Source organism: Eschscholzia californica, unplaced genomic scaffold, assembly GCF_041429995.1.
Source record: "Eschscholzia californica isolate CP2 unplaced genomic scaffold, dmEscCali1.0.p SCAF_3, whole genome shotgun sequence".
NCBI lineage: Eukaryota > Viridiplantae > Streptophyta > Magnoliopsida > Ranunculales > Papaveraceae > Eschscholzia > Eschscholzia californica.
This window is the reverse complement of record NW_028238420.1, coordinates 13,188,825-13,202,302: the sequence shown is the minus strand read 5'-3', so window position 1 is coordinate 13,202,302 and position 13,478 is coordinate 13,188,825. Positions and strand designations below refer to the sequence as shown.

The following is a 13,478-nucleotide window of genomic DNA, read 5'->3' as shown; positions in this document are numbered from 1 at the left end:
TGCCAAATCGTACGCATTGACACCTTGGTCGAAGGACACTCCTTCGGAAGGATACCATTCCTTATGACCGAGGGAATATATCCTTCAGTCTCCCACTTGTACTTAGAAGAAGTTCAATGCTCGATTCCCATGTCTTTTCATATCTCATCTGATATGTCATATTCATCAGACTTTATTGATCCCAAGAACAAAATGTCAAATTAAATGATTTACTCTTAATCCATTTGAGCACGGCCATGCACTTTCTCAGTTGTTTCTCATCAAGCGGCCCGGAGATACTTTTTCCTGATTTTACTCAGGAAGACATATTCCATTCTTGTACTTCTACTCAATCTTATGTCTATCCTGTCTCCCCCAGTAATCCGCCTTTATAACCACTTTTTACGGCTAGCGTTTAACGGTACCAAAGTTCAACATTCCTTACATAAACTGAGTGAGTACTCATGTTTTGAGGAATCTCTTTAATTTGCTTAAATGAGAGTTATGACAATTCACGACTTCAACCTTTTGAAGTACTCTCTCTTGGCGGGTTTCCAGTGTATCATCTATACACCCATGAAGTTGACTTTGAATACTCCTATTCCTATAGCCCAAGAAACAACGCTATCTTGTCAATTACTCATGCTAGTCTTCTATAGACATTGTTATCCAACCAATGACCTAGACTAGGGACGGTATAATAGCGTGCTTACATGTTCACTTAGTAGGGTCTCTTTTATTAGATCATGTATCTAATAAACCTACCTGGAACACTACATTATTTTGGACTGTCGTCTAAATTCTAAACCACAATTTAGATGACGAAATAAACTGAGTTTATTTCGGACAACAAGAGTTTGTAAAATTTGAGTACCCGCGTAAACTCCTTTACGTTCTCAATTTTACAAGTCTCTTAGGTTCTTCTACCTTGATCCTAATTCCTTTAGATCCGTACATCCTCCATGTTCGTTCTAAGGTGACAGTTTTGTTACGTTTTCACTTCGCTTAATATTATCGTGCTTAAGAACTCTTTCGTAAGTCTTTATGATAATATCAGTTTCTTAAACTGAGATCAGCACTTCCTAAGTTCTAATTTTACTTTCTTATCTAGTAGAGTTCGCAATCTGTTTGTCCTCCCTAAAAGATTCATATCTTTATTTTTGGAAGATTGCTTTTATGGCTTTCTCCAATCTATGATTTCAGAGACTTAATCCTGGATGCTCCAAGCATTCTAGGCTGTTCTCTGACATGCATGGGTGACGACATCTTTTATACTCTAAGTATTTCTCAAATGTAGCGGGTAAACATCAATCATCTTCATGATTGATCTTATGTTTCTAACCATAAGTGTTTTTCTCATGTTTGCTTTTGCTCATCAGAATTTCCAAATTCCAAATTTTGCTTGACAGTTTTTCATGTGAGATGGGAAGAATCTCTCTCTAAGAGTTTTCTATTCAGATCTCTTCAAAACTCTTTTGAAAGAGTCTTATCATCTCTTTGATCTATCGTTATAGATTTCGACGCCCAATTTTATTTACCCTCGTCTATTGTCCAATTGAGTCAGTTCTCTAACTGTTTTGACATTATTTCTAATTGCCTTCTCAACCCCAGTATGTTTCCTACATACAGGACTTGAAACGAATTTGTTTCACTCCTATTTACCTTTTTGTCGAACAAGACTTGACCATTCTTACTCTTATCTCTTTGAACTTACAGTCCAATTTCGTAGTGATTCTACTATAGTATGTTTGAATCTTCCTAAGACTCATCCGGGGTTTTTGAGCAAATTTCGAGAAATCTCCTTAACTCCTTAAGGAATTTCACGACGAGTAATTCCTTACTCCCAATATAGCGAGTAACTTCTTTACTCCTATTTGTTGCTCTTATTCGAAACCATTCGAATATTTATTTCCTCCCACTTGTCTTCTTTGAAAGACTCTTTCTTTCAAGTAAGACACCATCGAGAGCAACAATCTAATTGTGGGTCGATGATTTTGTGAGAAACCCCGTTATTCTTCTTTTGAAGAACCTATGTCTAACATGTTTTAGACTTCGAATAAAAGACTGGTTTTAGAACTATTTCTAAAATCCATACTTGTATGGAATCATTTATTCACTATAGCTATTCTAGGCTTTAGTAGGTCGGCAGATTTGTATTAGACTTTTATGTTTTGGAAGATTTATGACTTTTAGACATGTGATCTCATCATATTCTTTAGTCAAATTGATCCTCTACTTGATTCGGGTTTAGTTTCCAAAACTTTTCCTGTAATCTAGTTTTTAGTCTAGTCTAGTCACATTAATCATAGTTCCATGTCTAACATGAGTTTCTATGATTTAAATGACCTCTGTTTTGTCATAAGAGATCTTGTCAAATCTGTTTGCCTAGAAACACTTGGAATCAGATTGGGCACCTTTGTTCCTGACAACTTGCTTGCCTTTCCCTTTGCCCATTTTCTTCTTTTTGAATTTCTGCTTTCCATCCCTCTTAAATCCCTTGTCTTTATGAACCATTAGAATTTCTTTCTTAGGTTCAGCCACTGCGATATTCTCTTCGGCTGTCTGGAGCATAACATGTAATTCCTCCAAAGATTTATCCCATCCGTTCATATTGTAGTGCATTCCAAATTGATTGAACCCATTATGAAGCGAATGCAGGATATTATCAGTGGCGAAGTCCCGGCCATTGTCGACTCCAAGTCTATTCAGTTTCTCCAAAAGACTAATCATTTTGAAAACATGCTGCCCTACAGGCTTTCCCTTTTCAAGGCGCATATCCAATATTGCCCTTGAAGTCTCATGCCTCTCCATTCTTGACTTCTTTTGGAACAAATTCCTAAGTTGTTGTATCATGGTATAAGCATCAATTTCAATGAACCTATCCTGAAGTGTAGGTTCCATGGTTGCTAACTTGAGGCATGTTACGGGTTCTGACTTTTTCCTGATATTTCTCTCCTGCTCCTTCTCTTGATCAGTCGATTCTTCGGTGATAATCGGAATAGGTGTGTCTAAGACGTTTGCCTTGTGTTCGGATCTGAGGATGAGTCCTAGATTCCGTTCCCAAATAATGAAGTTGTCTCCATTCAACTTCTCTTTCTCTAGAAGCCAACGTATGTTGGTGGAGATTTTTGATGCCATTATTAAACTACATGTAAGAAATGCGAAAGTGACTTAAACTTGTTACCCTGGCATAATTCTTAAATTTGCCTATATTATTCTATATTTATTGTCCCCTAAGAATAATATAATTCCAAGATCCCATTCCTTCGAAATTAAGCGTACTTTGGCACTGCCCTTAACTTGTCGTCTTGGGTGAGTAACACTTTACTGATCATACTCTTATGACTCTTGGTTGACAAATTTCACACTTAAGTGTCAAATTGTCCTTTAGCCCCGAAATCCAAAACTCTTTTGCTGACTCGGTGAGAATAACCATTTAGACTTGTAGACCTCTTCATAGATCTACCCGTATTGTCCCGAGGTAAAAGATGGCACCCTGCTTTGGCATAACCCACCATCGATGAACAAGGGCTCAACAGGTGTCTTAATCTGGGTAGGCTTTACTCAATATTCTTTTTGGGACTTATTACGTAATTTATCAAGTTGCGTTATTGTGAACTCTAGCATAACCATTCATGATTTATTATGTAAAAGTTTATGTGAGTTTGCGTAATGATTTGTTAGATCTTTAGTATTACCCCTAAAAGATCTCATCATTTAGGTTATTTCTTGTTCGCCTATGGTTCGTTCGGATTCATATCCTTGAACCTCTATTGACTACTCCCACTTGAACCATGATCTCATCGTTCGGTTTGTCAATAGATCCTAAGACCCTATACTCTAAGTATTATTCGAACACATACACTTGTGCTTAGGAATAAGAAACGACTACTTATCTAAAGGTATACTATTCTACGCAATCACATATTCATACATACAATAATATGACATTCATAATATAAACAAAATATGTATCCTGGATTCGTATCTAGGTTTGCTATGTTTCGTATAGCTAATCGTGGGATAAAAAGTGACATATCTATGTCTAATGGGCTCTAAAGTGTATTTTCGTAAAATTTGGACTAAAGGCTCATCATGTTTCTTCCTTAATGATTTCCAAAATCGATTCAAGGAAAAACTCCGTTTGGGCTCTCCAATGGCCCGGGTCAATGTCGGAAAAAATATACTTAGAACCGGGAGAAAAAGGTTTGAAAAACTCCCACTTAGGTCAAGGCCCAAAAGCCCTTGAGTCAAACTCAAAAAGACCTAAGTCAACCCTGGTCAAAATCCCTTGACTCGTCTCGGGCCAACCCTAGACTTTGTCTCGGTCAGCCTAATCATAGGCCGGACCAAGGGACAACACGTTCCTTTCGTGCTCTGTCCCTCGGTCAGACGCGTCCTGGCCTAGCTAGACGCGCCCTTACCGGGTCAGATGCGTCCTAGATGCTTCTGGCCTAGGACAGACCATAGGCATCTCGGATGGGATTGCCTTGGATGCGTCCTGGACGCGTCCTAGATGCGTCCAGACCATCGGGTCTACTGCTTATCCCCTCGGATGTCAAGTCTGAGAGGTGTTGGAACAGTCAGACGCGTCCTAGACATGTCTCGGGTCGGGACAGCACATAGGCCATCTCGGATGCTAGGTTCGAGATGCCTTGGTGCATCACAGTCGCGTCCTAGACGCTTCTGTGCACAGACGGCACGGTCATCCTGTATGTGATGCCTTCTGGACGCGTACAGATGCACCCTAAACGCTTCTGGTTACTCCAGACGCGTCCTTGGTGCATCTGGAAGCTTCCAGAAGCATCCTAGATGCATCTGGTTGCTCCAGACGCGTCCTAGACGCTTCTGGATGCTCCAGTCGCATCCTACGTGTGTCTGGAAGCTTCCAGGCGTATCCTAGATGCGTCCGGTCGCTCCAGACGTAGTTTAGATGCGTCCGGACCTCTCCAGTGTCCCGGTCCTAGACCGAGACCAACTAGGATTCCTAAGAGCGCGTCCTAGACGCGTGAGGGATGTCCGAGACGCATCTGTCTCGGACTCCTAGTCCGTGTTTATCTGGGATATCCCAGACGCGTCTTTCACGGGCTGGGATGTCCGAGACCTTCCTGTCTCGGACTAGGAATCCCGGTCCTTCACGTTCTGGGATTTCCAATCCGTGTCCCACCCGGTCTCGGACTTCCTGTCCGAGACGTGATGGTCCAGCCCGGACGCGTCCTGGCCGGTCTGCCCAGTTGGATTTCCAAAAAATTTTGGAAACCCTATTCTTTCAACTTGTTTCTTTTCTGTTTTTCACTGTTACAGCTGCTGTTCGGTACTGTTTTTAACAAATTCATCATCCAAACTTCATGTTTTTGATGATTTTTGTCAAAAAACTTAAATCCTAAAGCTAGTTTATGAAAACCCTTTTCAAAAAACCAAGTTTTTAGTGTTTTAGGTCATTGAATCGTATCCAAAAACCCTAATTGATCTAATCAAAATATGCTCAAATCTCCATTCAAACACCAGTAACACTTTTATCTAGTTGTTCAAGTTTGAATCTAATTCGTCTAGTCAAAGATAGTTCATGCAAACGGTTCGTGATGCCATTGTAGGGTTATGTAGGTATCTAATACATACTAATCATCTAACTAGTGTTGTAAGCGGAATCTCAAACATCTATATGTTTAACACTAGACTACCAGGATCTATACATGAACATATCAATGAACTAGAATAGAAAGAAGATTACCTTTAACCGCTTTCCCACGAACTAAATCCCGACCAGTATTCGGAAGATAAGAGCCCCAATTGTTGCTCCACTACTTGAGACACCGAGTGTATAACTTGAACTCCCTCCTTTCAATCAGCTAGGACCTTCTTGAAGGTTGAGATGAAGAACTTCTTCTTCTTGACTAGATAATTGAGAAAACTCCTTTTCTCCCCCCCCCCCTCTGAGATGTATATTCTGAACTCTTTCAGTTGTAAATAGAAGTCTCACTTCTCTGTTGTATCTCACTCCTTTTTGAGATATATTGTGTCGTGTATCTTTAGGTTGTCTAATTAGGTCCTTATATAGAAATCCCTAGAAAAGGTATTTTACCCAAACTAGGATTACTAAAGCCTAATTATAAGATGTTTCCCAAAATACCCTTTTAGGGTTCCTTAGTGTGGCCGGCCAACATAGCCCTTTATGGGCTTCCTTGGCCGGCCCACTTAGGGCTTAACCGACCATGTAATGGCCGGTCCCTTGCTAAGGTCGGGCATCACATGGCCGACCCACCTAAAGCCTTTCCGGGTCCTTCTTTAAGGCCCGGATCATGTGTTTATTTCTTATTCGGACTCCTCCGAACTAATTGGTCTTACTTATAATGGATCCAATCCACTTATATGCCAGTCTGTTACTAGTCAATTCTCTCCGTTCAAACCATCACTCTTATGTGTAACCCTTGTAGGATCCGGTCTATGTTAGCCGCGGATTAGTGAAGTTATCCGACGATTGTAGTTGGCTTCTAGCTAAGCATTACGACCCCTAATTAGACCGGAATAATGATCTTCCGAGTAAGGTCATTAAGATCATATTTTCCAAATCGTACGCATTGACACCTTGATCGAAGGACACTCCTTTGGAAGGATACCATTCCTTCTGACCGAGGGAATATATCCTTCAGAATCTACTAAGCCTAAGGGAAGGTCGAGAAAGAAACTAACCACAAAGAGGGAAAAGACAGAAGGAACAAAACAGTAACAGAGAAGAAACATCAATAACAAAACAGAAATAAATTGAAAAGCTCCCAGAATCACAATCAACAAATAAACCAAAAAAAGGAGGAGCACAAACTGGTACAACTTCCAAGAGAGGACAAAAGGGGTTTCCTGTCTCAATGTCTATACCATTGAGCAAGGCAGGCAGACTTATCGACTCCTAGGAATGAATACTTAAGACCAACAAGATTTCCTACTTAAAAAAGTAAAAAAGATTAATTGGAAATTTCTTCAATAAATCCCATAGATATCAATAAATACTTCAGATAAATAATAGCTCATCTGTATGATGCATTAGAGTTGTAAACTCTAAGGGGAATTCTTCGGCCATGGTAAAAGTCTAATTTCAAACTTATAGAATATAGTGTGATTACCACAGACCTCAGGAAAATCATACTATTCTATTACTCAGATCATCGACAAATCGACAAAAAATCGTTAAATAAGAGAGTGCGAGATTTAGAACACTCCATGTAGAAATTTTGAAAGCTTATTATCTTATAAGAGTGAGATTCAACATATCCAAAGCTTACTATAGAACCAAAAGTATCTGAATAACACTCCGTGCAAAATATTGTCAAAAAGAAAAAGTTATACAATAAAGGTTACAGTAGTTTTATTTTCCGACATCTTTCAATACCTAAACATTAAGCATAATAAGATAACATGAAGCTAGTAAACTCCCCTTCCTCTATGTCCTCCATCAATTTCTCAGCAAATAACATAGATTTGAATATTAGGATCTATTTCTAATGCACCGTGCAAGTGAAGTTTCCTCTGATGTGAAAGGGCACTCTTTTTGTGTTTGAGTTTATTACTTTCTTTTTCCTCCAAGGATAAGCATATTTGTAAATGGGTATCCAAGCAATTGAAGCTATTAGTTTCAGAAGATCTAGTAATCTGTCTTATTCTCTTTCAGATTAATCAACGAAATGAGGAATCTAATTACCACATTTGTATCAACCCTTCCACTTCTGGAGTTTTAGAACTTTGATCACAACAACATTATCACATTCACCACAGTACTTAGGGGGTTGAAAATATTGTTACAAGTTGTCTTTCAGTAAAGAATTCATGCCCATCTCCGAAAACAAAGAATATGAGAAAAATTATGTTAAAAAAACAAACATAGCAAAGTCCAAGTTTCATAACAAATAAATTTCGTTTCCAACCTGAGAGGTCGAAATTGAGGTAAAACCCAAAAAAATGTATAGGATGGAGTTTTAGGACATGTGAAACATATTGTAGGAAAGAAATCACAAGTCTTGCAAAACAGTTCGTAACATAGTTTGGTGGAGTTTTTTTATTGCTACTGATTCGTTTCCAATCTGAGCGGTAGAAATCAAGGTAAAAAAAAAATTTGTTTGAGATGAAACTTTAGGACATATAAAACATATTAGATGAAAAAACTCACAACTTTTGAAAACAGTTCATGACACAGTTTGGTGCAATTTCCTATTGCTGTAGTTTCGTTTCCAATCTGTGGGGTCGAAATTGAGGTAAAACCCGAAAAACTTGAAGAGGATAGAGTTTTAGGACGTACGAGACATTTTCTATGAAAGAAATCACAACTCGAGGATTGTGATAGTCCCACGTCGCTCACGAGAGCATCCGAAGCCTGGGCTATAGGTTTGCACTCAAGTTTGGTAAGTGTCGAGGCCTTTTGGGGGGATGTGGAGCCTTCCCCAAGCAAAACCCCGTACCTCTGTGAGGTGTCTAAAGCAGGGACAATATGGACATTTTCTAGGGTTTGGGGCGTCACAAATGGTATCAGAGCATGAGGACGACTCTTCATTGAGGGTGGGGGATTGTGATAGTCCCACATCGCTCTCGAGAGTGTCCAGAACATATTTTATAGGTGTACGCTCAAGCTTGGTAAGTGTCTAGGCCTTTTAGGGGTTCGTGGAACCTTCGCCAATAACAAACCCCCGTACTTGTGTGAGGTGTCTAGAGTAGGGACAATATCGACAACCACTAGCTAGGGCTAGGGCGTCACAAGAAAAACAATCGCGTGATTTGTGTCACAGTTTGGTGGAGTTTCCTATTGCTGCCGATTCATTTCCAATCTGAGCGGTCAAAATCGTGGTAAAACCCAAAAAAATTTACATGATGGAACTTTAGGACATATGAAACATATTGTTCGAAAGAACTCACAACTATTGCGAAGATATTCGAGACATAGTTTGGTGCAGTTTCCTATTGCTGACGTTTCGCTTCGAATCCGTGGGGTTGAAATTGAGGTAAAACACAAAAAATCATATGAAATAGAGTTTTAGGACATATGAAACTTACTGGAAGTAAAAACTCACAAATCTTGCAAAACAGTTCGTGACATAGTTTGGCGAGGTTTTCTATTACTAACGTTTCTTATCCAATCTAAGGGGTAGAAATTGAGGTAAAACCCAAAAAAAATTATAGGGGATGGAGTTTTAGGACATATGAAACATACTGTATACTGTATGAAAGAACTCACAACTATTGCAAAAATGTTCGAAAAACAGTTAGGTGTAGTTCAGATTGAGATCTGAGATAACCGAACCCTTCGAATTGGACTTTGGATTGACCAAAAAAGTCGATTTTCCAACCTATGTTCACCCTTACCTAGGTACACTAATTCTCCAACCAAGAAACCGGATACAATCACGCGAGTTCCTCATTAAGAAATTCCTTTCTAAACTAACGGGTTGGAGAAAGAAACTCACATCACAAGCAGGAAGGATAACACTAATTAAATCAACTTTGAACCCTATTAGCAGTTACTTTCTAGGTCTCTCTCTCATTCCTCTAGGGACCTTAAATAAATTGGAGAGCCTAGAACACAATTTCTAGCGGGATCATGATGAAGTGCAACACAAGATGCATTTCATACCTTGGGATATAATTCAGAAAGCCAAGGAATTAGGGGACTAGGGATCAAGTCACTTCAAGGGTAAATGAATCTCTCTTAGCCAAATCGGCTTGGAGATTACTGGTCCAACCTAGTCAATGTGGGTGCAAATATTTAAAGCTAAATTTTACATCACAGATAACTATTGGACAGAAACTAAGAAGAAGAATGCATTCCTGATATAGTCTTCCTTTCTCCAAGTGCGTGATACTCTAAAACTCCATTGTTGTTGGGATATTGGTGATGGGTCCTCGATAAAGATCTTCCAAGACCCTTAGATACCTATATTATAAGGTTTCAAACTAATTATGAAATGTGAAATTGCAAATGGTATCTATTGGGTTTCAGATTTATTTTGTAGAAACACTAGAGAATGGAATATGAACCTCTTAACTACACTATTTGAACATGAATCAATGTTAGCTATCTTACAAATCCCTTCATCTCCTCTATTACACAAAGATAAATTATTATGGATTCCTCATTTAACCAGGTAGTTTTTCTACTAAATCATATTTCAATAAATCTCACCAGGACATTCAAACCGTAAGGTAACACACGGTTTCCCTTACATGAAACTATGGGTTGTACAGAATGTGGAACTAAAGTTGTACTTTTCATATGGAAATTGCTGATGTCAAAAAATGGGTTTCCATTAACCAGTCAAGAAATAGGGATTTGATGCAGGACGGCGCCCTTTATGAAAGGATATTCCGTTTGGTTGAGAGGTATTCCTTCTTGCTGCTCCCGCTCCTTAGAAACCTTGGGGGAAACTTGAAAAGGGTTCGAAAACCGCTCCGACGCTCAAGACAATCAGATTGCTCTTTGCAGTAAAAGATGGAATATTGATTGAACCTTTTGAGAGATGTGTTTATGTTACTCAGGGTGTCTTGTGGAAGACGATGGGGGACCCTTTTATAGGCTGAATTGGACCAACTGCGTTAGACGGTGTAGATGAGGCGGTTGTGATCCACTGTTTATGGAAGTTTCCTACTGTTCGTAGTCAGGGTTTATCTTTTGGTTTATCTCGTATCTAGAATAAATAGAAGTTCCAAGCTTGCTTAGACACTTAAGATCTTTAACCGACTAAGACATTAGGAAGATATCGGGCTTAAGTCAGCAAGCGTATGTCGCGCTTCCGTCTTCCCAGTTTAGAGCGTAAGGCATCGACCTTGCTTTCGTGAACCCCCTTACTCCTTTAGAGAATCTCAGGGCTGATCTGATTGTGCCTTGGGCGAAGCATGGTTGAAGCCCCCTTAGCTGATCCCAGTCCTGGGCGTAGGTGGCGGGGAATTGCGGGTTCAGCAGTCCTGTTGCCTTAAGCCGAATTGATCTGTTGGACTTCTGGTCTATCCTTGACTCATTGACGTTAGCCAATGACTGGACATTTTGTGTATCATCAGAAACTACTTAATGATGGGTTACCAGTGTTGGGTAATCTTAACCGAGTTGGTCAAATTATATCCACAGTGTGCCCACTTTGTTGTCAGAAGCAGAAACTTGTGTTCACCTTTTTGGGAGTTGTGGGAAGTGGTTGGAACTTGTCAATTAAGCAAATGAAGTAACATTAATACTTCTCAGTCAAAATTCAGAGGAGTTAATGAGAGATCTAATTACAACTCACATAAACAAAGGGACTATGGTATTCACCTTGTATCTTCTGTGGTATTTTTTTTTGGGAAAACAGAAATAAAAAGATATTCGAAATTAAAACCATGGACATGAAGAGTATTATAAGTCAAGCGAAGTTAAAGGCGCAATACTACTCTGAGAAGGAAACAAAGTCACAGATGATTCGAGAAGACGAATGGATACAACCTCCAGAACATAGTGTCAAGATCAACTTCGATGGTTGTTTTCATTCCCAAGGTGTTTCAATGGGAGCAGTTGTTCGAAATCATTGAGGGATAGTACTGTCCCAGGTTAGTCAAAGGATAAAGGCACAAACGACGATGGAGAGTGAAGCGAAAGCATGTTAACTTGCTTTCCAAACGGGTATCAGTTTAGGGTTGGAAAACATTATTTATGAGGGTGATTGCTCGGTGATAATCAGTGCAATATCACTTGATGGTGAAAGCGCCCCGTGGCGTATTAAAACCCTAATTTTAGACCCATAAAAACAGAACGAAGATACTACCCATAATCGCTAAAATAACCCTTTGACTTGAAATTGTGAGTACCTGAGTAAATGTGGAAGTGTTATTAAAGGCCTAATTGTTGGGTTTTGGTGTGACCTAGTTTTTCAAACGGAATCTCAGATGTCTAACACTAGTTTCCAGGATCACATGCAAGAACTAAAGATGAACTAGAAAAATAAAGAACATTACCTTGATTGCTTTCCCACGTACTGAACTTGAACGCCTTTTCGGAAGATAAGAGATCCAAATTGTAGCTCCTCTACTTGTGACACTGAATAGGTTGACTTGAATTCCCTTCTTTAATGTCAGCTAGGACCTTATTGTAGTTTGAGAAGAAGTACTTATTTCTTCTTTGACTAGATAGATAATTGGGAGCTTTTTCTCTAAAATCTACTTTCTACTTTATTTTGTAGAGATAGATTTTATCTTGAGAAACTTCCACACCTCTTCTGTTCTAATATGACTCCTTATATAGAGAATCCTAAAGTAAGACTTATACTCCAATTAAAATTCAAATAAGGTCTCCAGAAAAGATAAGACACAGAAACCTTTTCTGAGCAAGACTCCCACATGGGGGTTTTGTCCCATTTGGGACTCCTTAATGTGGCCGGCCAGGGAAGCCCCTTTAGTGACTTGGCCTGGCCGCCCACTCCATATGGTCGGCCATTTCCTTTTTGGTCCAGGCCTTTCTTTCGCTTCCGGTTCTTTCTATCTTTGTTTAGACTCTTTTCAAACCTTTTGGGCTTATCAAACCGAATCTAATCCACCTATTTTCCTAGTTCCCTCTAGTCAATTCTCTCTGATCAAGTCACCGCTCTTTGGTGTAACCCGTTATAGGATCCAATCGATGTTAGCCGCGAATCACCGAAGTGATCTGACAATCGTAGTTGGCTTCTAGCTGAGCATTACGATCCCTAATTCGATCGGACTAGATGATCTTCCGGAGAAAGTCATCGTAATCATGTTTGAAAAATTAAACGCATTGTCATCTTGGTCTAAGGACACTCCTTCAGAAGGAAATCTCCTTCAGACCGAAAGGACATATCCTTCACTAATCGGGTTGAAATGAATTTAAAGTCAAATGAATCTAAACATCTTCGAACAACTGAAGAAGGTAATGAAAAAAACATTAAAGCTATATGATATCGATGGACTGAAAACAACGTAAGAGTCTCTTACATATTGATGAAAGTCGAGTAGTTTGATCGTATAAATTTTCAAAAACCATAAAAATCTGCCAAAAATAAGTTAAAAGAGAGATTGATGGCAACATAGATCTAAGCCCTGTTAGTATAAATATATAAATTGTCATTAGATTACTTGTGTTAGGATAATCTGATTATGTAATCTCTTTGCCTTTATTATAAATAACAAGTATCAAGCCCTACGTTGGGGTATCCTGTTTTCACTCAATTACATGGTATCAGAATTATTCAAGTTCTCTTATAGTTTCTCTTGGTTTTCTGTGTAATCTTCTTTTGTTCTCTAAAATGGCGGATTCAACTTCTCCTACTGTCATTTCTTCATCCACAACTAATAATGCCTCCAGCTTTCCATCACTCACTAACATTTCAAACCTGATTTCTATCAAGCTTGACAGAAACAACTACCTCCTTTGGAAGAGTCATCTCCTACCTATCCTTCACAGTAAGGACTTATACAAGTTTGTAGATGGAACCTTCCCACCCCTTTCTCAATTTCTTGAACAATCTCTTGAATTTGTCTCTCCT

General features: G+C 39.2%; 1 protein-coding gene across 1 annotated transcript; it reads right to left on the bottom strand.

Annotated features, from left to right (window-relative positions):
* Positions 1 to 2,364: 2,364 nt before the first annotated feature.
* On the bottom strand, positions 2,365 to 3,117 carry LOC147548520 (uncharacterized). Its single transcript, XM_086668068.1, has 2 exons — positions 2,783 to 3,117; positions 2,365 to 2,680 (listed from the first exon to the last, which is right to left on the bottom strand). The coding sequence occupies exons 1-2, from the start codon at positions 3,115 to 3,117 to the stop codon at positions 2,365 to 2,367; spliced, it is 651 nt and encodes a 216-aa protein (XP_086524194.1).
* Positions 3,118 to 13,478: the final 10,361 nt, after the last annotated feature.